This window comes from Mus caroli, unplaced genomic scaffold (genome assembly GCF_978045245.1).
Source record: "Mus caroli unplaced genomic scaffold, Mus_caroli_1 scaffold_3, whole genome shotgun sequence".
NCBI lineage: Eukaryota > Metazoa > Chordata > Mammalia > Rodentia > Muridae > Mus > Mus caroli.
Genome location: NW_028227258.1, coordinates 7,595,624 through 7,621,914, shown reverse-complemented (window position 1 = coordinate 7,621,914; position 26,291 = coordinate 7,595,624). Strand labels below are relative to the sequence as shown.

General features: G+C 41.4%; 1 protein-coding gene across 6 annotated transcripts in view; it reads left to right on the top strand.

The window, feature by feature from the left end:
• Window positions 1-26,291, top strand: part of Usp33 (ubiquitin specific peptidase 33) — a 46,619-nt gene that overhangs the window by 16,639 nt on the left and 3,689 nt on the right. For 4 of the 6 annotated variants that reach the window (XM_021157259.2, XM_085835393.1, XM_029475128.2 and 1 more), the window contains 15 exons: window positions 923-992; window positions 3,493-3,606; window positions 4,021-4,099; window positions 5,338-5,752; window positions 7,396-7,536; window positions 10,529-10,641; window positions 11,824-11,993; window positions 12,095-12,189; window positions 13,250-13,283; window positions 15,886-15,931; window positions 16,544-16,724; window positions 17,589-17,715; window positions 18,770-18,939; window positions 19,970-20,051; window positions 21,236-21,344. In XM_021157259.2, coding sequence (XP_021012918.1) covers window positions 923-992; window positions 3,493-3,606; window positions 4,021-4,099; window positions 5,338-5,752; window positions 7,396-7,536; window positions 10,529-10,641; window positions 11,824-11,993; window positions 12,095-12,189; window positions 13,250-13,283; window positions 15,886-15,931; window positions 16,544-16,724; window positions 17,589-17,715; window positions 18,770-18,939; window positions 19,970-20,051; window positions 21,236-21,344 — 1,946 coding nt within the window. The remainder of the gene's footprint in view (window positions 1-922; window positions 993-3,492; window positions 3,607-4,020; window positions 4,100-5,337; window positions 5,753-7,395; window positions 7,537-10,528; window positions 10,642-11,823; window positions 11,994-12,094; window positions 12,190-13,249; window positions 13,284-15,885; window positions 15,932-16,543; window positions 16,725-17,588; window positions 17,716-18,769; window positions 18,940-19,969; window positions 20,052-21,235; window positions 21,345-26,291) is intronic. The other 2 variants (XM_021157261.2, XM_085835392.1) reach the window with 1 other exon arrangement.

The following is a 26,291-nucleotide window of genomic DNA, read 5'->3' as shown; positions in this document are numbered from 1 at the left end:
GCCCTCTTATGGTGTGTCTGAAGACAGTTACAGTGTATTCATATACATTAAGTAAAAAAAATACATAAATCTTTTAAAAAGTGTGTACCACCACACCTTGCTTATAATTCTAGTTTTGAGATATTTGTCATCGTTTCTATTTTGCTGTGTTGGGAGTTGATGTCAGTCTGTTTTCTCTCTTAGTGATAGAGCAAACTGAGACAAATAGAGTGCCAGCCAGCCAACGGATGAGGTAAATGCAGCCTGTGGAAGGAAGGCACTGTGCTCATGCCCATCACAAGCGTCAGGCTGACTTCCCACTTGGGCTTTGGGCCAAATGAGAATTGTAATCTTAAATCAGATTATTTAAAATATATTCTTAAACTGGTTGTATCTCACTTTTAATCCAGTACTCGGGAGGCAGAGGCAGAGGCAGAGGCAGAGGCAGAGGCAGGCGGATCTCTGTGAGCTCAAGGTCAGCTCAAGGTCTACAGAGTGAGTTCCAGGGCGTTAGTGCTACATAGTGAGACCCTAGTCATTGTGGCCACCCCATGTAGTCTTTCTTACAGAACAGTAGAAAAGGTTATGTTTTTTAAGTGCAGATTTTTAGGTTAAATTAACAAACCCTTGAATTTATCTAAAGCTTAAAAATTTGGAGAGTGAGACATTTCCAACAGTGTGGCCTCTGAGTTGTTCAGGCTGCTGCCCTGTGTCTCCATGTGTCTGTGTTTTTAATGTTGTTCCTGTACTGTGTCAGTGAATGTGTGTGTGTTTGCCCACTAGGCATTGAATTCTGGGCTCTATGCACAGTATACATATGCTCTGCTAGTGAACTATCAGCCCATTCTATAGCTTTAACTTTTGAAATTGCTCTTAATAAACACCAAACAATTTGAGTCATTCATGTTTTACTGAATGGTGACTTAATATTTCTTTTTCACAGGCCTGACAGGTTTGAAAAACATTGGAAATACTTGTTATATGAACGCGGCACTGCAGGCTCTTTCTAACTGGTAAGTAGTGAGACCAATATGGGTTTTCTTTCTTTTCTTCTCCCTACCTTCTCTCTCTCTGGCTGTCCTAGAACTTGCTTTGTAGACCATATTGGTCTTGAACTCAGAGATCCGACTGGCTATGCCTCCTGAGTACAGGAACTAAACATGTACCCCACGCCACTCAGGTCGTCATAGGTTTAGCTTAGATAGCTTGTTGCTATGGTAGGTGACTAACTCCCAGAGCAGAGAAGCAAGAACCTGGGTGAAGACATCTGCTGTCCCAGTGGGACTGCTGTGTATGCATCTAAGTTTATTATTGGTTTTTCTCTTGACAGTGTTTTACTTTCACCCAGGCTGGCCTGGAACTATGTAGCTGAGGATGGCCTTGAAAATCTGACCCTTCTGTTACCTCATTTCAAGTTAGAACAATAAGCACCTACAACACGCCCAGTTTTCTATAAACATGCCTGTAGTTCTCTAAGACTGAGGGTCCTGGCTTAGGCTTCCAGTAGTATATCCTTGGGCAAAGTATTTGTTTTTGGGTTTTGCAGTGCTGGGCCTCAAACTTAGGCCCTTAAGCACACTGCTCTACTGAACAATATAAGATCTCTAGCAAGTGTATTTATGTACAGAAAACAAAGAACTTAAATTTATCAACTTATAAGATCATTTTTAGGTGGGAAATTGTATGAAAGTATATTTCTACTGTAGAATCCCTTGAATAGAACATTTGTTACTCCCCCCCCCCCCCCCCAGCATATACATAGGGTGATTATTACTTTGTCAGAGCATGACTTGAGTTTGTAAGCAGCTTTGGAAAGAGTTTTGACACTTGGAACCTGGAAGAAAATCTATGTGGCAGACATAGGAATTGTAGAGTAATTGCATAGGGCCATGTCAGTTGACGTTAAAACTGAGGTCTCAGGTGTGGTAAGAAACCACCGAAGTCCTTTTACAGCAGGCGAGTGAAGCCATCTGTCTTGCAGCCCTGGTTGCTGTGTGGAGAGTGGATTGTAGGAAAAAGTGTAATTTGGAAACAGAAGATGCATAATAATCTAAATAAGAAATAATAGTGCCTGCACTATCTTGGCATAGATGAACTGGAGAAAGACATTTTTTTTTTTTTTTTGGTTTTTCGAGACAGGGTTTCTCTGTATAGCCCTGGCTGTCCTGGAACTCACTTTGTAGACCAGGCTGGCCTCGAACTCAGAAATCCGCCCGCCTCTGCCTCCCAAGTGCTGGGACTAAAGGCGTGCGCCACCACACCTGGCGAGAAAGACATTTTTTACAATAGATGGTTGCTAGGATATGGTTAGAGTACCGGGAAAGGGAGGATATTTGAAGTTTAATCATAGAATCATATGATGAAGGGACTATTTGGAAGGGAGAAAGGTCTCTGCATTGCTGAGTCTTACTGTCTTATTGTCTCTGACTTTTTCGAATACATACATAATGTTGGTGACAAGAATGTAGAAGATTGCCGGGCAGTGGTGGTGGATGCCTTTAATCCCAGCACTCGGGAGGCAGAGGCAGGCGGATTTCTGAGTTCAAGGCCTGCCTGGTCTACAAAGTGAGTTCCAGGATAGCCAGAGCTATACAGAGAAACCCTGTCTCGAAAAACCAAAAAAACAAACAAACAAACAAACAAACAAACAAAAAGAATGTAGAAGATTATTGGAAGATCAGGGTCACTTGAAAGTAAAATTTTGAGCATTAGATCAAAATATCAAGAGAGCAGTCAGTTTGAGCACTTGATAAGAATTCAGTTGATACAGGTGGTTGAAGGCGAACACGAATGTGGCCATCCCTGGTATATTTGTGGGAATTTAAGATAACCCAAGAAAGAGTGTATTTAGAAGAGAAGTCAGAGAATCAGAGTCCTGGGGAACCTCTGAACAGAAAGAACACTAAGGAGGGAAACAGGCTGCATGAGGTCAGAAGCAATGTACATTGCCTGAGCTTTGTTTAGGAGTTCTGTACTTCTGTAAGCAGGAAGAAGCTGAGGCAGAATGACCAGGAGCTGAGGTCTGCCTCAGCTGCATAGCAGTCCCTCCTACCCTCCTGCCCTTTCTTTCTCTCTTTACCCTGACTTAATCCTTCTCTGTCTTTTTCTATACCTCCTTCTTTGCTTGTTTACTTCAGATAGGGCTCTCTGTGTAGCCCAGGCTAGCCTTGAACTCAAGGTGTTCCTCCTGGCCCTGTCTGCTAAGTACTGAAATTACAGGTATGTGCCGCCCTGCACAATTGCAAGACTCTTTATTAAAAAAAAAAAAAAATTAGAGATTGGGTCAAGGTTCAAGCCTCTGATCCCAGCACTCAGAATCAGGGAACCCTGATTTGGTGGGTCCAAAAATGATTTGTTAAACTTACTAGTGGTATAAAGGAGTGACTGTCAGTTCATAAAGGGGCAAAGACCTAACGGAGAGGTTGACGTGTGCTGTCAATCATTGTGCAACTGGAAAGCAATGAGAATTCAGCCTTGATTCCACTCTGACATTGCTCTCTTTTTTTAAATTAGCCCACCTTTGACACAGTTCTTTCTTGATTGTGGAGGACTGGCTAGAACAGATAAGAAACCAGCAATTTGTAAAAGTTATCTCAAACTAATGACAGAATTGTGGCACAAGAGCAGGTATGTATTTAATATAGTTGTGTTTAAAAATACATATTATGAGTATGGAAAGAAAGTAGAACTGTTTAGAGGGTGAAAAAAATGTGGAAAGGATATTTGCGTTAGGTCACTGCGCTGCAATGCAGATGCGGGAGCTGAGGCCTTTGCCAGTGTCAGCTGGTTACATGGAGACTGCGGACGCCTGTTCCTGAGATGCAGTGAGCAGAGCCTTCCTAGACTAGGAGAGGAGGCCTACCAGCTGCCTGGGCCCTGTGGCTTAGCATAGTGGTAATTATTTGCATATTAGGTTAGTTTTGCTTTACAACTGTTTATGAAGTTACATTTTAAAAAAATACTATGCAGCATGAGAGTAATAAAATTCTTTAAAAAATTAAAACTACAAAAATATCTGTTTAAAACTGTTTCTTTTTTCAGGCCAGGATCTGTTGTGCCAGCCAATCTGTTCCAAGGAATTAAAACTGTAAACCCAACTTTTCGAGGTTATTCTCAGCAGGTCAGTTATTCCTATAAACTTTAAATTTTTAAAAACATTATTTTATTTGTATAAGTGTGTTTGCCTGTGTTTACATCTGTGCCCCATGTGTGCCTGGTGCCTGTTGAGGTCAGAAGAAGGCATCAGATTTCCTGGAACTGGAGTTACCAGCGACCGGGAGCCATACCATCTCGGTGCTGGAAACTGACCCTGACCATCTGTACTAACAAGTGCTCTTAACTGCTGAGCTGCCTCTTCAGTCTCCACTGTAATAATCTTTAATAAGCAGAAAATGTTATTACACTTCTTATTTCCCAGTTTTCCTCTTTGATCATTGCTCCTTTGTGTCTTTGGTGTTTGGATTTTTGAGACCGGGTCTCTCGTAGCCTGGCCTCTCTGTGTGGTTTAAGACCACCTTAAGTTTCTGACCCTTCTTCTTTTGCCTCTCATGTGCTGGGACCACAGAGGTGTCCCCACCACACCCGGCCGTTTAGTTTTGCATTTCTGTGGACCCAGGGAGTGAATGCAGTGTTTGTTGGATGCCAGGCAAGTGTTCTCCCACTGCACTGAACCTTCTAATTTCTGTGTGCTTTCTCACTGACATGGGGCAGCTGCAGTCATTTTAGTTTTCTGTAATACCTTGAGAATTTATAGCTGGTCCTCACAACATTTCTCTTTTCTCAAACCATTACTTATTTCCTATTAACTTTTTCCATATAAAGTTATGGATCTCTAGACATTATAATTTGAGCTGTAGGTTGGAGCTCAGAAATTTGCATTTTAAATTCTTTTATTAAGCATTATTTGTGTGTGAGGAGGGGCAGTATACACATGCCACACCACATGTGTAAAGGTCAGAGAATAACTTTGTGAAGTGGGTTCAAGAGATTGAAGATTGAATTCAGGTGGTCAGACTTGCATGGTAATCACTTTTACTGAGCCATCTTTGCAGCTCAGGAATTATATTATCAAATAAGTTCTTGTGGGTCTATCGACAACTTTTCTTTGAGATACAGTTCATGGATGGGAAAAGCTCTAACTTAAACCCAACTTCCATAATAACTTATTTTTTAGGACATATTTCCAAAATCTGATTATCACATGAGGAAAATCCTTATTTTCTGTTCCATCTAGTTTCACTACAAAGCACGGGCTGTGTACCTATTTAGTGCGGTACCATACACAGATGATTCATTCCTGTCTCAGGTTCCCTCAGGCATTTGCTGTACACTGGTAATGTGGTTTTGTTGGTGTGCTAGGATGCCCAGGAATTCCTTCGCTGTCTAATGGATCTGCTTCACGAGGAGCTGAAGGAGCAGGTCATGGAAATGGAGGAAGAACCTCAAACACTAACTTCTGAGGAGACGGTGGAGGAAGAGAAGAGCCAGTCAGATGTGGATTTTCAGTCATGCGAGTCTTGTAGCAGCAGCGAGAAAGCAGAAAATGAGAGTGGCTCCAAAGGCTTTCCTGAGGACAGCAATGAGACCACCATGCTCATCCAGGACGAGGACGACCTGGAGATGGCCAAAGACTGGCAGAAAGAGAAGATGTGCAATAAGATCAACAAGGCAAATGCTGATGTAGAACTGGATAAAGACAGGGACACGGTGTGTGAAACAGTTGACCTAAACAGCCAGGAGACCGTCAAAGTGCAGATACATGGCAGAGCCTCAGGTAACGATTAGGAATCGGACTGTGCAATGCTAGGGCATCGTGTGCAGACTTAACGGTCACTTTTGGAACAACTCACCCACTTATTGTTTGTTTATATATTTATTTGTTTACTTACTAGGCTGGCCTGGAACGTGTTATGTAGACCAGGCTATCCTCAAACCCATCCGCCAGCCTCTGCCTCTTGAATGCTGGGATTAAAGGTATATGCTACTATATCTGGCTTTTGGGACTTTTAATTAATGACTTGCAGTTTAATGCTATCTGCTTGAAATGTTAAGTGAAAATCATAAAATTATGAAACTAAAAGTAAGATAATTTTGTAGCTCATTCCTTAGGAATTCATTTTTTTCTATTTTTTATTTATTTTTTTATTTTGGTATGGAAGAGCGCATCAGGATTCCTTTATGGTTACATCATACTCTACAAAATTAGTCTCTGGAATTTTCCGTTTTATTTCAAGCAAATTCTGTTGAGATCCTGAGGAAAACACAACTCATGACTTTGTATCATGCATATTACTCCAGTGGTTTGCACTGTATACATAGCTAGTGTGTACCTGAATTTGTTAAGGTACATTATATTGGACAGTATTCCTTTTGAGGAGGACAATACCAAAGCGAAAGGCATGAGTTGGATTGTTCTATATACCATAGTTATCACTTCAGGAGTTAACGTACCTTGATGACTACTCTGACTTCTCTAAGATTAGATGAGTAGAAAGTCATCTCGCTTACTGTGACTCAGTGGCCAGGAAATGACAGGCCTGTTGAAGAGAACACTGGCACTTGAAGTGTCTGAGTGCATCCCAGTTCTGCCTTGAACAGTATTTCCTTAGCTTAGGAAGACTGGAGGCTTGCCTGTGCAGACTGCCTCATGCCTGCCAAGGACACAAGCCAGGGGTGCTCAGGCTCTGTACACGCGCACTCTGCATAGAAGTTCTTCAGCCAGCTCGTGCCTGACCGTCAGTTCTGACAGCTAGACTTCCTTGTCAGAGGCCGAGGGAAGCATGATGCAGGGACAAACTGGTCCTTTATCACTTGCTTGTGGGGTTTGTTCTTAACATACGGTAACTAGATAATGAAGTGAAATAGATCTCCTTTAAAGCTTGGGTGAAGCCGGGCGTGGTGACGCACTCGGGAGGCAGAGGCAGGCGGATTTCTGAGTTCGAGGCCAGCCTGGTCTACAAAGTGAGTTCCAGGACAGCCAAGGCTACACAGAGAAACCCTGTCTCGAAAAACCCCCAAAAAAAAAAAGAAAAAGAAAAAAAAAGAAGTCTAAAGCTTGGGTGAAAAACTATGACTAAGACCATGTAATTCACAAGATCTAAACCCCTTGCTGTCCCCTCCAGGAAGGGTAAGCCAGCCTCCGAAGCCTTAGCTGTTCCTTTGGAAAGTTAGTGAAGCTCTCAGCACCAAGTCTTTGCTGTTCTTTAGTCATGCTTGAGAGTTTTTTCCTGTTTGTTTGAAATAAGTTGGTATTTATTATTTGTGTGTGAGTGTTGTGGCTTCATGCATGTATATGCATTGCATTTGTATCTGGAATCTTTATGTTAATTAACATTATTGAGTATGGGGAATATAACTACTTAGTAGTTTCATTTATAATTTTAATTGAAGGTAATAATAAACATTTAAATATTACAGAATCTATCACCGATGTCCATTTGAATGACCTATCTACGTCACAGATCCTTCCATCAAATGAAAGTGTTAATCCACGGTTATCAGCAAGCCCTCCTAAATCAGGCAGTCTGTGGCCAGGACTGCCACCTCCACACAAGAAAGGTAAACGTTCCCATAACTTGGGTCCTCAGCTCCTAAGTGTGGAACAGGTTTGAGCTGCTGATGTTGATGCTGATAAAGAGGTAGGGAATGTGTGTTCTCGTACAGTTGACATAATTATACAACCATGATTAGGGTTTTTTTTGTCTGTGGTTCTGTATTTAAAGTTTAGGTTTTTTTAATAGTTTAAAATAATATTTTTGTATATGAGTATCTGGCCTGCATGTATGTATGTATGTGCATCACATGTGTTCCTGGTGCACACAGAGGTTAAAAGAGGACATGAGATCACCTGGAACTGAAACATGGTTATAAGTCATTATCTAGCTACCGGGAACAAAACCTGCACGTATACCTAACTGCTAAGCCTTCCCAGCCCTCCGAATTCATCGTTTGAAAGTTGTGTGCCCTTTAGCCCACTCTGTCCTACAGTTCCATTATTAGACTGTCACTACCCTTCAAGACCTGCCACACTGATATTCTGTTCCTAATGTGCCCGAAGGCCTGCTACTCCTGATGGTTTCCCTGTCCCCAGGGTGCCACGTAAATGATGCCACACAGCACACACGCTAAGAAGCAGACCTTTTTCGAGTTGTATAGTGGAGTTAAGAATTGGCTGCATTGTCGTATGTCCGCTTACTTTGTTTCTTTTCCTTACCTAGTTGTATTTCATTTGTGTCACCAAACCACTGTTTATTCATTCATCAAGGGATTTTTTAAATTGTTTCCAGTTTTTGGCAGCTATAAATAATACTGCTACAAACATATACGTACAGTTTTTATATGATGTTACGTTTTTCTTTGATCAGAGATAAGGTCTTAGAATTGTATTTCCTGGGTTTTTAAGATTATTTATTTTTAATCTCATGTGCATTGTTGCTTTTCCTAAATGTCTGTATGTTGGGTGTTGGAACTGAAATTCCCTGGAACTGGAGTTACAGACAGTTGTGAACAGCCATGTGGATGCTGGGAATTGAACCTAGGTCCTGTGGAAGAGCAGCCAGTGCTCTTAACCATTGAGGCATCTCTCTAGCCCCAATTTCTTAGGCTTTATGTTCATTTCATGCTCAACACTGTACAAAACTGCCTGTCTTTCAGAATGTCTGTATCATTCTGCATTACCACCAGCTTTGTATCAAAATGCTAGCATTATAAAATATTAAACTATAAAACGTAGAGAGGACCCCATGTGGTAGTGGATGCCGTTAATCCAAGTACTCACAGGAAGGTTGATCTGTGTGGAGTTCGGTCCAAGAACAGTATGGTCTAAATAGGGGATTAAGGGCCAATTAGAATTGCATAATGAGAACCTGTCTCAAACAGTGAACAAGGAAACAGCTGGAGGCCTTAAAGGCTTTCTTACAATAGATAATACTTGCTGTATACAGGCATGAAGCATGGGCAGAGACGTGGGTCAGAGGATAGCCGTGCTTGCTGTATAAGCTGGACAGCCCAGGTTTGATCCCAAGAATCCACAACAGAAATAAAAGGAAAGAACTAACCTCACCATGCTGCCCTCTGACCTCTGTGCTTCATATACACTCACTCCCATATACAAAACAAAGACATCATTTGTAAAAGAACCAGTGAGTCTTGGCAAAGGGCTTTATTAACATTTAAGGAAAGAGTAAGATTGTATTTGTAGGTGGACAAACCAGAGGTGTGTATACAGTACACCTCACTAACAGCAAGTGCAGTTGGAATGTTGTTGGATAGTGTGCAGCAGAGCCCTGCTCTGTCCTTAAGGCTTTACCTTCCTCTCCTAGCTACATCCTCTTCCTTTGTCTTGTGGGGCATAAATATCCCAGTGATGGGGCCAACTCCTCCTTTTGCACATAGAACAAATGACTAGAGCATTGTGCTGTTTCTGTTGTTATTAATTAATTTCAGATTGTTTTTATATTCCCCTATGCACATTTTATGTGACCAAAAATCATAAGTAATTTAAAGCCAGCTGAAGCCTTATTTGTTTTTTGATTGGCTTTTCTATCTGTTTAATGATTTTTTTTTCTTGGTTTTGGTTTTTTGAGACAAGTTTCTCTGTATACCCTTGGCTTTCCTGGAACTCACTAGGCAGACCTTGAACTCAGAGCTCCACCTCTGTCTGCCTTGAAAGTGCTAGGATTCAAGGCATTCACCACCACCCAGCACCAATCTTTTTCTTTAAGATTTTTTTTTACTTTTATTCGCGGATAAGTGTGTTTCTATGTGTATAAGCTGCATGATTTGGGTGTCTATGAAGCTAGGAGAAGATGTAGGGTCCCTCGATGCTAGAGTTACACGCAGTTGTGAGATGCTTTATGTAGACGTTAGGAACCCAAACCTGGTTCTCTGGAAGAACAGCCAATGAGCCATCTTTAGAGCCCTAAAGTAATAATCTTGAGTGGTATTTTGAATTCCTTTATAGTACAATAATTATTTTTTATGTTTATTGACTTGTGTGTGTCCATGTGTATGTGTGTGGGTGCACATGCCACAGCATACTTGTAGAGGTCAGGAGAGAACTTGTTGGTTTTCTTCCTCCATTCTGTGGGTCTTGGGAATCAAACACAAGTCTGAGGTTGGACAGGAAGTGCTTCTATCTGCTGAACACTCTGTAGACTGAGTATAGCATGGCTCAGTGGGTAAGAGTGGGTACAGAGTTCAGTGCCTGGCATTTATATCAGGTAACTTTAAACTGCTCCTAACTCTAGCTTCAGGGAATCTAATACCCTCTTCTGCTTTTCATAGGCACACAGATGTACATGAAACAGACACATACATAGACATTGTAATAGATAAGTACAATTAAAAAGAAAATATTCTAGGGAAAGCCAGCATGGAAGTGCTCTTCTAGCCCAGTATCATACGAGATGGAAGGAAGAGGACCAGGAATTCAGTCAGTCTCAGAGCCATCCTGAATCACATGAGCTCCTGCCTCAGACAACAAAATCCCAAAACAATTAAAAAAAGGAACTAACTTGATTCTTTGTAATATTCTGTCTCTCAATCCTAGCTCAGTCTACATCTGCAAAGAGGAAAAAGCAGCATAAGAAATACAGAAGTGTCATCTCCGACATATTCGATGGGACAGTCATTAGCTCAGTACAGTGTCTGACGTGCGATAGGGTGAGTATGGGGGCCATAGCACAGGACGCTTCTGTCAGATGTTATTTTTAAAAACCTGGAGATAGGAAGAATTAAATAGCTTATTGCTATTGTGGACCACGCATGCATTTCTTGTGTGTCAGTTATACATCGAGTTTCCATGTAGAGTAAAAGTGCCACCCACATCCTTTGTGAAGGACCATGGGCTCTTTGTCTGTTTTGGTTACATGTAAAGATGAGAAGTTGCTTGGCAACAAGAAATTGTTAACAGTGCTTATTCCCCCAAGGCTGATGAAATTAGGTATGCCCAGAAACTCTTGAGATCACAAGCAAAAGGCAGATAGTATATTCTTCTATTTGCCTCTGCAGGTAGCTTGTAAATGATAGGTGCTCCAATAATAATGCCAAATTCATAAATAAGGTCTTATCTCAAAACATAAATTATCATGAGGATTTGACTAACACCCAATCCTTCAGGATTTCTTAATTTTTTTTGAGAACTAATGTCTCAGAAACAAGAGAAAGATCAACTTTCAATTACTGCATTATAATGTTAAGTCAATGTACGACATTCAGTAGGGTCATTTTCACATAGACATTGTATTATCCTGAACGTTTTACCTGTAGTGTGTGTAGAGTGCTACAGTTAAGGACAGACTGCATGTGACTGTCATGTAGGATTCTGTTAGTGAGGGTAGTGTAATCATCTTAGTGTGGTATTTACTCCATGGTTGCGGAAACACAGTATCTCCCATGATGCATCCCTGTTGTGAAGTGCTGGTTGATGTCAGGTTTGGTTTTCTCTTCACCCCCTCTTAAACAGCCTGCAGTTTCATGTACTTTGGAGGCTAAGGGGAGAGAATGCCTTGAGAACAGCTTGGATGATAAGCATATAATGAGGTCCAGTCCCTGCCAGCACCCCCCAAAAAGTGTGAATGTCAGTCTCCGGGGCCAGGGGCTGGATCTGTTGACCACTGTAACATCTCTGAGCCACAGGAGTACTAATGGTTTGTAGGAAGATTATATTTGAAATAGTACCTGGTACAAAGCGAACGAGGCTCATTTCTATTTGTAGCATTCTAAAAACTGTTCGTTGTTTCTATTTGCTTATTATAATAATTTGCTTTCATCTTTGGAAGACATCTAATCCTGTAAATAACTGTACTGGATTCTTTCCACCCTGTCGCAACCAAACACCTGCAGGTGTCTGTAACCCTCGAGACCTTTCAGGATCTGTCCTTGCCGATTCCTGGCAAGGAGGACCTGGCTAAGCTGCACTCCTCCAGTCACCCAACTATAGTCAAAGCAGGGTCGTGTGGTGAAGCGTATGCCCCGCAGGGGTGGATAGCTTTCTTCATGGAGTATGTGAAGAGGTGCGTGTTTCCTTTCTCTGCTTCTTTGATTGATTGTTGATGCTGCTGCTTCTGCTGTACTAGCAGAACACTGCCTTTTTCTTCTGTCAATGATGTTTCAGGTTTGTTGTCTCATGTGTCCCTAGCTGGTTTTGGGGTCCAGTAGTTACCTTGCAAGATTGTCTTGCTGCCTTCTTCGCCAGAGATGAACTTAAAGGTAAGAAGCATTACTGGCTTTTGTAGGTGAATCTGACGTTCCATGTTTGGTCAGTGAAACAGTACTGTGTGATATGTCATGGTGGAGGCATCTTCAGTGGCAGCTGAAATAGGATTAGGAAAGTCCTGTCCTGAAGGGATTTATACAGATTTCTGTAATACAAAATGACACACCGTGAAGTTCTGTGATTCTGAGGACGTAGAACTCAATGAAGATACGGAATGTGAAATGTTTCCTGAATTGTCTTTACATCTGCACCATCATTAGAGGTCCTGTGCAGATGTTCTTGGCTACTTTGTGGGTTCTTTTTTATTCTACCATTTTTTGCCCTTTCAAGCCCCTAACACTAGAGAAGAGAGACAAGAGTAGAGGGGAAAGAGACCCCTGAATAAGGTCAGGGCCACAAAAGGGCCATGTTTTGTTTTGCTACTTCCTGCTACTTAGGGTGTTACTTGGGACAGCTGTGATCTTTGGCATCAGGACATCTAATTTCTTTTTTCTTGTTTATTTTTTGTGCATGGCCAACAGTAATGAACAACCAAACAACAACCTACCAATGAAACTCCCACCTCTAGGGGCCTAGCATTAAATACCCTCTGAAAAGTCTCCAGAATTCCAAACGTTACCCACGTGCAGAAATATCTGCAGCTGGCAAAATCATGCCCCGTCCAGAGCATGAGGCAAATTATAGTCCACTGCTATGGACAATCTGAAACAGCCCCATGCCCCACACCTGGGATTAACATGAAAACATATTTTTATAATATCTATTTTTTTAAAAGAAATCACAGTTCCAAAATTGACACTAGAGTAATCCACTTTTCTTATGTGCCCACACCATGCTTAGCATGTGGCAGGTATAGTAAATTCTGTTCAGGGAATAAATGGAGAGACTTGTTTTTAAATCAGTCCATCAAACTGAAAAGGAGAGGGGAGGGTGGTGACTGTGGGGATGTAATGTCACGGACTGGGCACTGTCCTGTCCTGTGACGTTGGCACATCTGGGAAGTGCAGAAGTTTGCTGGGATTGGCTGAATGACTAGGCCTGTTCTGTTCGCAGGTGACAACATGTACAGTTGTGAAAAATGCAAAAAGTGAGTAACTGCCACGGCTTTCGCTTTCCCCGTTAGATTTTTGCGGTTCTCTGAGCTGAGCGCGTGGACTTAGTTACACTGATGCTTTAGAAAAGTCAGGTTGATTATTTGTAAACCATGGTTAAATTAAGTGTTTAATAATAGTCTGATGTAATATATTAATAAATGTGAGGATTTTAAAGAATGAAGTATGTGAGTTGCATTAACTTTACATGAAACAAAGTGACGTTTTGTCAGATTGCTCTGGTAACAGTAGCACCCGGGAAGGGAAAGGTGCAGATGTGTGGACCTTTCAGAGAGGCTGCCCTATGTTCACAGTATCTGCTGTTATGGGTGCAGAACAGAACAGTTAAGCCTCGTTTCCTTTATATCCACTTCCAGCTCTCCTTTCTGACTTGTAATAATTTTGACTTTTAAAAACCTCTTTTCGGTGTGGTGGAGCACGCCTTTTAATCCCAGCCCAGAAAACTGCCAACTTGATATAGATGCTGGGTATAGATACTGGGTTCCAGGCCAGCTAGAAGTCAGCAGCTACAGCAAAAAACAAAACAAAAACAAAAACAAAAACGCTTCTTGGTGATATCAGAAAAATGGAATAGATTGGATAAAGCAAATATTTTTGATGTAGAGGGAGTTGAAAAATTTTTTGGAGTACCTGTATTACAAGATTTAATTTTTATTTGACGTGTATGAGTATGCCTACATGTGTAGCATGTGGCCAGTGCCCATGGAGGTTAGGAGAGGGCACCACATCCCCTGAAGCTGGAATTATAGATGGTTGTGAGCCATCTCTATCTGGATGCCGGGAAGTAAACCCAGGTCCTCTGTCTGCAAGAGCAGTGAGTGTCCTAATGGCTGAGCATTCATTCTCTCCAGTCCACAAAGCTGGAGCCTTCATACAGACTTTCAGCTACTGCCAGGAACAACGGAGAAATCTTAAATTTCTGCGGTTGGTCCTTCTTATGACAGAATGGAGTAGAACAACATCGAGGCAATAAATGTAAACATCAATAATTACATACACACATGCACACACTCACCGCTCTCTTACTCACATGGACAGATTTGTTTTCTCAGTCTGTCTTGAAGTCCTGGATGACAGCTAAAAAGAGACTGAGTCTGAAGAGGCACCAGACATTCCAGGCAGAAGAAAACAGACATGAAAGGAGACAACGGGTGCTCACCCCAGATGCCAAGTACAAATCTGTCAAGTGCACATTAATATTGATTATTTGATGATTTCTTTTTAACAAAGTTTTTTATGTGCATTGGTGTTTTGTCTGCATGTATGTCTGTGTGAGGGTATCAGTTCCCCTGGAACTGGAGTAACAGACAGTTGTGAGCTGCCATTGTGGATGCTGGGAATTGAACCAGGGTCTTCTGGAAAAACAGTCAGTACTCTTAACCTCTGAGCCATCTCTTCAGTCCCAATATTGATTACTTGAAATAATCACTCTTTGGCCCCCCAAATTTTCCTAATATTAAGAGTGAAGGTTTTCAGGCTGGGTGTGATGCTTATATACTATGTCATGGCCCAGGTGTGGCCCACGCCTGTAATCCTGGCTCTTAGGAACAGGAGGCAAGTGTCTCTCTGCGAGTTCGAGGCCAGCCTGGTCTACACAGTGAGTTCCAGGAAGGCCAGGGCTATGAAGAGTGACCCTGTCTCAGAAACCGAAACAAAATTATAAACAAACAGACAAACAAGCATGCAAATAAAATAATGGTTTTAAACCCAAGTGTAGTGCCAAGTGGTATATGCTGATATGATCAGTACTGAGGTGGGAGGATTATACATTTGAGCCTAGCCTGGGTTTTATAACAAGACATTATTGTCTTCAAAGCAAAAAGAATAATAAGAATATATGCGCTTGACTTACAGATCTTGAAGAAGAGTTGGGTTTTACACTATGCAGTTTTACTTAATATCTGCATGTTATAAAGTGTAGACAATGGCACATTACCCAGTGCTAATTTTTTGTTTGTTTTTTGTTTTGTTTTTCAAGATAGGGTTTCTCTGTGTAGCCCTGGCTGTCCTGGAACTCACTCTGTAGACCAGGCTAGACTCAAACTCCTAGGGATCCACCTGCCTCTGCCTCTGTCTCCTGAGTGCAGGGATCAAAGGCGTGCGCCACCACTGCCCACTGATGCTCATTTTTAAAAAGCAGGACCTCAGTAGCTCAGGCTGGCCTTGAGCTTGGTATGGAGCTGAGGGTGACCTTGGTCTTCATATTTTCCTGCTTTCACCTTCAAGTACTGAGTATAGGTGTGTGCTGCCATGCTTGATCTATGCAGTGCTGGGATGGGACCTAAGGTGCCACAAAGCTAGTCCCTAATTCTTTTTTAATCAAAGCATTGTGTAGTGTAGTGTAGTAATCAAATTGTGTAGTGACTTAACTTTTAATTAGTGATATGTTGGTATACATTAATTTTTTATACTAAGAGCTATTTTATTGCTAGATTATTTAGTGTATAAATATGTAATATAACTCAGGAATATTGTTATTCTGATTCTTTCTTGACATTTTCTGAAAGATATTTTTGTGATCCATTTAAATATATTAAGTGTTTTGTAGATTTCTTAGCTTTTCTTTTTTATCCTTAGGTTGAGGAATGGAGTAAAGTTTTGTAAAGTACAGAAGTTTCCTGAGGTATGACTTCATTGTTGCTCATTTATAAACTGTGGTAATGTGTGAATGTCACATGCTGTAGTAAACTCAGAATGGCTGAAGCATGGACTTACGGTGCATGCTTTAGGACTCGCTGTGGGAGGTTGGTTTGAATAGATAACACCATCTAACAGTGTGCTGGTGCTGAGCATTTTACCAGACAATGCAGGGCTCGTCTGCAGTGACAGCTAGACAGCCGGTGGCATTGAGCTTCGGAAGAGCCATGCTCACTCTGCCACATGACAGATGTGTCTGGAGTCAGGTTAGAATTCAGGGGGATATTTATGATTTAACTAATTCATAAACTCTAATTGAGAATATAAAATGGGCCAGGCATGGTGGCTATGCAAATTTCTGTGAATTCCAGGCCAGCCAGGTCTATATAGTAAGACCTAGTCTTTTTAAAATGGGGGGGAAAAGCCCCCAGCCCCCCCAATAGAAATAACTATTTTATAATAAACATTTAAATGAATGTAATTTTATAGGAGAATGCCACATTTTCTTGTTTTTACAATAAAACTTGAATGTACTTTGTTTCAACCACTACAATCTCTTCTAGTGAGTAATTTGGATGTTGAATTGTACTTTTTTTAGATTTTGTGTATCCACCTTAAAAGATTTCGACATGAACTGATGTTTTCCACCAAAATTAGCACCCATGTTTCCTTCCCCCTGGAAGGCCTGGACCTTCAGCCATTTCTTGCAAAGGACAGCCCAGCTCAGATTGTGACATATGATCTCCTGTCAGTCATCTGTCACCATGGGACTGCAAGTAGTGAGTACAATGGCTTGATATTTGTTTGTGATTAAAAAACAATGTATCCAGGGAGAAAAATTTAAAAACAGATTTCAGTGCTTATTATTAGAAAAAGGGCAGACATCACAAAGTAATAGTACACAGTTAGGAGAATACCTGGGTGTGGGGGCACGCGCCTGTTCTTCCAGTACTCAGGGGCCTGAAGCAGGAGGATTAGGAATTCCAGACCCCCAAAATGCCAGCTAGTTGAAAGAGTAATACCGGTTAGCAATCTAACTGAATCTTACTGGCAAACCCGAGCGCCTGCCGAATTCCAGGAGCCGGGGTAGCAGAGACTGGGAGATAACAAAGACACTGGGAGATACAAATCTCCCCAAGTTTAAGATGATAAAGATTTTATAACGTTGCCTGAATTATTTGTCTGTGTGTGTGTATATATGGAATTACAATCTTCTAACCCATAAATTGTACAATTGTTAAGTGTTAGAGGAAGCATTTCAGATGTTAAATTTTAAGACAATAAATATTTTTCCCTAGACTATTTGGAATAATTGAAATTAAAGTTAGAAGGACAAATGGTAAAAACCATATCATGGCGAGTTTTGTTTTGTACAAGGCTTTTCAGAGCTGCATGACCTAAGGTGTGTGTGGTGGAACACTCTTGGGAAGCTGAGGTGGGAGGATTGTCAGTTCAAGACCAACCTGGGCTACAATAGTGAGATCTTTTCTCAAGACAAAAGGAAATGATTAAACTTCCTGTCTTACAGTGGTAGTGCTGAGAGTGCAGACTGAAACAATCAGAGCATAGACACTGCTGTGACGTGTTTCAGCGGCTCTGCAGTCTGGCACGTAGCACTGTAACACCTTTTTCCTGCCTTACAGGTGGGCACTACATTGCCTACTGTCGAAACAATTTAAATAACCTGTGGTACGAGTTTGATGACCAGAGCGTCACTGAAGTTTCAGAGTCCACTGTACAGAATGCCGAGGCCTATGTCCTTTTCTACAGGTGACGGGGGAACTGTCATGGGAAGAATGTCTTCCTAGGGATTTGTGCTTCTGAGACTTTCGGGACTTATGGGTGAAGATTAGAAATGCTGTGCACTCTGATGAGTAAGAGAGAGAAGCTGTACAGAATGGTACTTTGTTCAGAAAATAGGACTTCATAGAGAAGCAAAGGGATATAGTGTGTTTTAAATTGTTTTTGTTTGTTTTTAAGTACTTAATTTTTAATTTTTATTTATTTTATATGTATGGGTATTTTACATGTATGTATGTGTGTGTACCACATGTGTGCTTGGTGTCAGAGGAGGTCAGAAGAGGGTATCAGATCTCCTGGAACTGAGTTATGGATAGTTGTGAGGCACCATGTAGGTTCTGGGAATCTAACCCAGTTAGTTCCTCCAAAGAACAGTAAGTATTCTTAACTGCTGAGTCATCTCTCCAGCCCCTCGTTTCTTTCTTTAACATGTATATATGCATGTGTATGTATGTGTGTATGTGTATGTGATGTATTTGCCTGCCTTCATGCATCAAAGTTCATTTGTTCAAAGAACAACTTTTGGGAGTTGGTTCTCTTCTTCTACCAAGTGGGTTCTGGGAATTGAACTCAGGTCCTCCAATTTGGTGACAAGCACCCTTCATAGCGAGCATCTTACTGGCCCAGGATTAGTTTTTACTTAAAATTACCACATTTCTTCCCTAAAATATCCAATAGTAAATTAAGTATTGCTATAAAGATCTTTGATACTTTTCAGTATTTTAAGAAAATGCTAAATACTAGAACAGGAACCAAGAATGCAGCATAGTGACTTGATCCTCCTGCTGGCGGATGCTGCCACTGTACAGTAGTCATGTGGTACTCACGGGTAGGATCAGCGGGACGCCTAGGGTCATGCATAAAGGTTGAGCAGAAGGACAGAGTTGCTCTTGGAATTGCTTAGGGCTGATAAGGTCGACAGTTACAGTGTGTGTGAGAAAACTAGTCATGAAGAGAAGAGCCATGCTGTTAGTTTAATGTAATAAAATGTGTGTTAGAGTTAATGAAGCCTTGTCCTCAATAGGAAGAGCAGTGAAGAGGCACAGAAGGAGAGGCGGAGGATAGCAAATTTGTTGAACATCATGGAACCTAGCCTCCTTCAGTTCTACGTATCTCGACAGTGGTTGAATAAATTTAAGACCTTTGCTGAACCAGGCCCTATTTCAAATAATGATTTTCTCTGTATCCATGGAGGTAAGAAGTACTGTTAGGTAAAATAGTGATACTAAGTTGCTGTTTAATTTGCAATTAGGAAAGAATCGAGAGTCTCCTCTCCTGATTACTGCCCATCCCCATTTGGGCTGAGTGTGTTTAATTCCTTACGAGTTTAGAAATTGGCCTTGTGTGAAACCCAGTTCTGGAGCTTAAGAATACCAAAGACTATTTCAGTGTCGGGAGAGCATTGATTTTACCTTAGTCAGTCACATGGATGGCTAGTTACAGTTGGGTGAGCTTTCTACATACACTTTCCTTGGTGAGAGCCATTCCTGTGTGCTGGGTTTAGCTGACACCTTTATCTGAGTTCTTACCTCTCTGTTTCTCATGAATAGCTGACTTTTAAAAGTACGGAAGCATACTTAGGATCTGTGAACTCTACCTGGCACTTCACTGTCTGTCCTGGAGTAATAAGTCGTCCTGTGTGGGCATTTGAGTGGCCTTATGGTTGGCTTGCTACTGTTAATTCTGTAGTAAAACTACTGGGCCTGGGAATACCCTGTATTGTATATAGAAACCTAACGTTATATACTTCTGAGGATTCTGAGCGATCAGAGATCGATGGAATGGTTGGCTTGTATAAGATGCTAGATTCAAACCCTAGTGCTACCAAATAAACACACAAATAAAAATACTGGACGTGTACTTCAAAACGTACGCTCATGCATTTAGGAAACACAGTCACCAAAAATTCTTTTCACTTAGTTTTTTTTTTTTGAGAGATTTAAGCACATTGATTGAAAGACAGATATGATTGTATGTATAATTCTGTAACCCCAGTGTTTGAGGGCCTGAGGTAGGAAAACTGCTATGAGTTGGAGGCCAGCCTAAACTACAGAGTAAGACCCTGCCTGTCTCCACAGGACTGTGGGGAGGAGCAGGGAGGGTGTATGGAGGATTGGCCACTTACCATTAAAAATGACTCTGTGTGTGAGAGAATACTTGCCTATTTTGGGTAAGCTCTTTAATTTTAAGCACCGCCTTTGAAAGTCATGTAAATATTTTTTAGGTATTCCTCCACGAAAAGCGAGTTATATTGAAGACTTAGTTTTGATGCTGCCTCAGAACATTTGGGATAACCTCTATAGCAGGTCTGTTTTTTAAATCCAAAAGTAAAATCATAAAACAAAATTAAAGATCATAATATAAAGAATAATTAAACAAAATAAAAAATCATAAAACAAATTGGAAGTAGTTACAGAAGTGTTGAATTATGTCATAAATACCCAGTGTGTTATTTGATATGTATAAAGGATTTTTTCCATAATTTATTCATTCTAAAGTGTGGGTAGGGATATTTTTAGTTAGTGGGGCTTAGTCTAAATAATGGGAATTTTTATGATTATCTGTAGGAATTACTGTGGTATATAATTTTATGTACCTTATGTAAATGATGTAACATCTCCCCAATACTAAAAGTTTACATAGTTGTATACTACTAAATTGGAAGTTCCTTTTTCTTTTTCTAAGATTTATTTATTTATATTATGTGAGTACACTGTGATTGTCTTCAGACACACCAGAAGAGGGCATCAGATCCCATTACAGATCATGTGGAAATTGAACTCAGGACCTCTGGAAGAGCAGTCTTAACTATCTTTCCAGCTCAAAACGGGATATTCTTACTCCCAAATTTTAAATAATTTTACAGTGTTATTTTGCTACGAAGCATTTTAAATATTAAAAATGTACTCACTAAGTGCTTTTTACTTGAGCACGGGAAGTCTTCATTTGATTAAAATTCCCCTGGGTCTGTGCTTGTATAGCTGAGAGACAATTTTGTGCTAATTTTTGAGCCCCTTTCACTTGCTGCCATTTCTAATGCTATAGTGGAAGAGAAAGTTGTAGCTATAAGGGAATGTTAAAATGTACGTAAAGCAGGTTAGGGACTTGGTGACGATGCTGTTGGCCCTGGGAAACATAAGATCGAGAGTTCTTTTTTTGTATATTTCGACTTTTTTCATATTACTTTGAGAATCTTCCTGTAGGATTTATTGTTTAAATAATTTTTAAAAAATTAGTTGGTGTGTGTGCTTTTGTGCTACAGAGCATGGGTGGAGGTTGGAGGACAACTTGAGGGAGAGAGCTCTCTGATTCCATCATGTGGGTCCTCAGGAGACCAAGACCCACCGAGCCATCTTGTCAAACTCAAGATTTATTGTAACTGGGAATTTAAACATTGATTAAAGAGCTAGAAATAGTTTCCTAGAACATGTTTTTTTTTTTTTTTTTTTTTTTTCTGAAGTTGTGACTTTGTCCTTCACTTCATGCTTAGGTATGGAGGAGGGCCTGCTGTCAACCATCTCTACATCTGCCACACCTGCCAAATTGAGTTAGAGAAGATTGAAAAACGAAGAAAAACTGAACTGGAAATTTTTATTCGGGTAAAAGAAGTAGCGCTTTGGAACTGTAGATGATGTTAGCTGAGGATGCTGACCTGGTAGTTAGAGCTGCAGAGGATGGCAGGGCCACCACCAACCCTGCTCCGGCCACCGCACTTCAGCCTCTCTTCTTCCCATTTGCTATGGATTTGCCGTGGCAAGAAGTCTTACCCCCCAGATTGTATGTTTTCTCCCTAGAGTTGTCTGTAGTCTCCAGCTGGTGTGACTGTTGGGGTTGGTTGTTAAAGGAACCTGAACCTTCATTCTTGAAGGGTCTGAGCCCTCAGCAGTCTTCACTGCTAGGACTTTGTAAGGTTAAGTTTTAATCTCTAGCTAAAGTTATGGAAATGGTGAGTGGTGTCTGTAGCTGACTGACTGTTGGATCCTAAAAGGAGTTTTCCATGTTGTGTCTTTTGTGAATTGACCTTAATCACAAATGTGACCTTGAGTAGAAACTTTACATAGGATTTTGAGGTGAAATCTTACTGAGTTGTTTATACAGAACCCAAATCCAGTCAGTGTCCCTTTAAAGAGACAGTGAGAAGATACACAAAGAAGGAAGAAAATGCTGTGGGAAGAAAGATGGAGGTGGAGACGGAAGACCCAGCCACAGGTCGCCCCCTGAAGGAGTCAGACACGGGATCTCTCTAGGTCTCCAGGGACTAGTTCCCTCACTACTCTGATTTTGGATTCTTGTCTCCAAAACTGTGAGAAAAGAGATTTCCCTTTTTAGTTACCAAGTTTGTAGTCACTTATCATGCATTGAAAATGCTACAATGAATGCAATTAGGGTATAATCTCTCCCCCCCCCCCCCCCTTTTTTTTCTTTTGGTTTGGTGGTTTTTTCGATTTCAGAAAGGTTTCTCTGTGTAACCCTGGCTGTCCTGGAACTCACTCTGTAGATCAGGCTAGCCTCAAACTCAGAGATATACCTGTGGTTGCCTCCTGAGTGCTGGGATTAAACATGTGTACCACCACCACCTAGTATTAAGGACTTTATTTTAAAGAAATTTTTGCACAGCTCTGGTTCAGGGGTGTTTCTTGGGGGGTGGGGTTAGGGATGGGATGTTGGGCTTTGACCTTAAGACCCTACACATGTTAAGTCCATGTCTTGTCATTGAACTTTATCATTAGTCCCTTTGTTATTTTGAGACAGGATTTCACTGTGTTCAGGTTGGTGAGATTTGTGTATACTTTTGCCTTATTGGACTCATGAGGGGTGGGGTTACAGTCAGGAGCTAATAAACACCCAGCTTCGTTTTATTTTGAATCATGGTATATATAGCAAGTTCCAGGTCAGCCAAGATTGGGCAATGATAGCACACACCTTTAATCCTGCATTTGGGAGGCAGAGGTGGGTGGATCTCTTTATTCTGATAGATTAGTCCTTTAGAGAACATAGTCTGTGGTAAAATTCCCATAAAGGAACAATTTCTGCACACATGCATGTATGTTTTGTGTATGTGTTTGATGCTGACAATCAGACTTAGAACCTTATACATGATAGACAAGTGCTGTACTGTTGGCCTGAATACCAAATTGTTTAGGCTCTGTACAGTCCCTATCAAGAATTTGAAAGTTGTTTCTGAGGAATTTGGGTTTCATTTCTGTAATCTGAACACTTGAAGTTAACCTCAGTTATCTAGGAAGACTCAAATCAACACATCTAGCCTGGTGTAGAACACTCTTGTGGTAGAAGTAGGATGGTCAGGGAGTTGACATAATCTTTAGCCATATACTACTAGTTTGAGGCCAGTCTGAGCTACACAAGACAGTCTCACCCCTAATAACAAGTCATGGATGACTAATCTGCACCATCATGGATGAATTTGAAGCATTATGCTCTTTTGCATGTGGCATATATGACCTTTCTTATGCTAGTTGCACCTAGTGATAGCAGCTTTCCTGGCAAACATCCCATAGTTCTTGCATCTCCTGGAATCCCAAACGCAACCTAGTCTTTTTATGGCCTCCTTATGTGGGAGGCCATACACTGCCATACACTTGCCTTCTTTCCTTGACTTTCCGTAACCTTGATACAGGTTTCTATGAATCCTGTTATATTTTGCATGACGCAAAGGCAGGAGTATGTTGTTATGTTCTGCTGCCATTTTTAGGTGCAGCCTGGGGGCATTTTACATCCAAATCGTAAGTGACCTGGTCATGAAATAGGTGACCTCAGTGGCTTGGAAACTAAGTGGAGTTTCTGAAAGATTAAGAAAGCAGATAGGATCAGTTTGAAGAACTAAAAGTCCCAGGAAACGAGGTGAGCACAGGACTTGGAGTTTAAATGATGGACACCAACAGTGACTTGTGGCAGTTGGCTGTCTCCTACTGTATGGATCACAGGGATCCAGTTCTGCTCTCCATGCTTGCTGACAAGTTCCTTTATTCATTGGGTGATCTTTCTAATTGAGCCAGGGTCTCTGTATCCCAAGCTGACTTTGAACTTTTGATCTTCTTGCATGTCTTAGTTAGGGTTTCCATTGCTGAGAAGAGACACCTTGAAAGAGATCAAGGCAACTCTTTTAAGGGACAACATTTAAAATTGGGGCTGGCTTACAGGTTCAGAGGCTCAGTCCAGTATTGCCATGGCAAGAAGCATGGCAGCATCCAGGTAGACACAGTGCTGGACAAGGAGCCAAGAGTTCTACATCTTGAACCGAAGGCAGTTAGAAAACTTATCTTCCAGGCAGCTAGGAGGAGGGTCTCAAAGCCAACAACTCCCCTACTCCCCCAGTGACACACTTCTTGCAACAAGGCCACACCTCCTAATGTTGCCACTGCCTGGGTGAAGCATATTCATACACCACCACACTGCATTCACTACCCAAAGAGACTGTATATTACTACGCCCAGTTCTTGATCTCTTTAGTACCGTCATACATTGACCCAGAATTTTTCATATCCTGTTTTATGGTTCCTATGTAAGTAGCTTCTGAGTGTCCTAAGAAGACTCACCCTCAGAGTGCTTGCCTTTAGTAAATGTCAAAGGGACATGAGTGGCTGGTCATGATGGCACATGAGTGTAATTTGAGGTCACTTGGGCTGCATGATACACTGTCTTAGCCCCTCCCTTAAAAAAAAAAAAACATAGAGAAGGAAAATGTTGAACAAGGGTTAAAGAGCTCAAGAGTAGTGTGAGGAGTTGGTCAAGATAGGTCTGTTGAGGTGGTGTTAAAAGAAAGACTTGTCATAACCAGGCTCACAGGAAATGCAGGGACAAAAAAACAGAGCAGAGACTGAAGGAAAGGTCATCCAGAGATTGTCTCCCCTTGGGATCCATCCCATCTGCAGACACTAATGATGCCAAGACATGTTTGCAGACAGGAGCCTGGCATGGCTGTCCTCTTGAGAGGCTCTGCTAGCACCTAAGACAGATTCAGGTTCTCACAGCCAACCATTGACTAAGCCTGGAGACCCCAATGGAAGAGTTAGAGGAAGGACTGCAGGAGCTGAAGGGGATTGCAACCCCATAGTAAGAACAACAGTATCAACTAACCAGACCCCTCAGAGCTCCCAGGGACTAAGCTACCAATCAAAGAATATACATCGGCTGGTTCATGTAGCAGAAGACTGCCTTTTCTGGCATCAGTGGGAGAGGATGAGCTTGGTCCTGTGGAGGCATGATGTCCCAGCGTAGGGGGATACTAGAGGGGTGAGAGGTTTGTGGAGTTGGTGGGTGAGAGGTTTGTGGAGGGGGGACCAGGAAGGGGACATTTGAAATGTAAGTAAATGTAATAATAATAATAATAATAATAATAATAATAAAGACTTGTAGGATGTATGGGAGGACAGTCACAAAAATAATTGGAGAACGAGCGGGCAAGAGAGCGCAGAAGATAGGAAATCAGGAACATATCAGGGTGGTTTTTGGGAATAACTGAAAGGTCACTGTGGTCACACTTGTGGATAAAAGGAAGTCAGATCATCAGGTACTTCTGGACTAGTAGTGAAAACCTTTGGGACTAGTATGTAGCTCAGGCAGTGGAGTGCTTACTTAGCATGCATGAAGCACTGGGTTCAGTCTCTAGTACTACATGAAACTTGGCATGTGTGTATTCCTAGCACTTGGGAGGTAGGAAGATCAGAAGTTTAAGGTCATCCTTGGCTCAAAATGTTTGAGGTCAGTCTGAGATAAATCAAACTGTCTTTTGGGGGGGGGGGCTGGAAGTCTGGCTGGGCAGTGGTGGCGCACGCCTTTAATCCTAGCATTTGGGAGGCAGAGGCAGGCCAATCTCTGAGTTCAAGGCCAGCCTGGTCTACAGAGTGAGCTCCAGGATAGCCAGGACTGCACAGAGAAAAACCCTGTCTCGAAAAACTAAAAAAAAAAAAAAAAAAAAAAAGTAAAAAGAAAGTCTTTGGCACTGGGGATATAGCTCAATGGTAAATAACTTACCTAGAAAACAAAAAGCCATTGAGGGAGAGAATAACAAATCTGAGGATGATCACTTTTATTTTAATCTCATTTATGAATGCAAACTTGGATCACACCCATGCCTTCCCACTATCTTTCCAGTTCCCTTTGGACTTCCTTCCCCAAGGCTATAGGGTTTTGATTAGATTTAAAGAAATAGCCTGGCATGGTGTTGCACGCCTTTTAATCCCAGCACTCAGGAGGCAGAGACAGGCGGATTTCTGAGTTCGAGGCCAGCCTGGTCTACACAGAGAAACCCTGTCTCAAAAAAACAAAATGAACAAATAGGGCTGTTTAGATGGTTTTGTGGCATCCAGTGCGAAGAAGGCTCACCTGCGTTCTATCCCGATGTCATAGTGAAAGGACTGAACTAACTTCTGCAGCTTGTCCTCCCACTCCCACATTTTAAGTTTTAAAGAACTATCTGTCTGAATTTAGGTATATCTATCCTTATCTAGTATATGAGCATTGCTTCCCAACAGGAAATACTACTGTAATTAGATTTCAAACACTTTATTCTTTTGAGGCCTAGT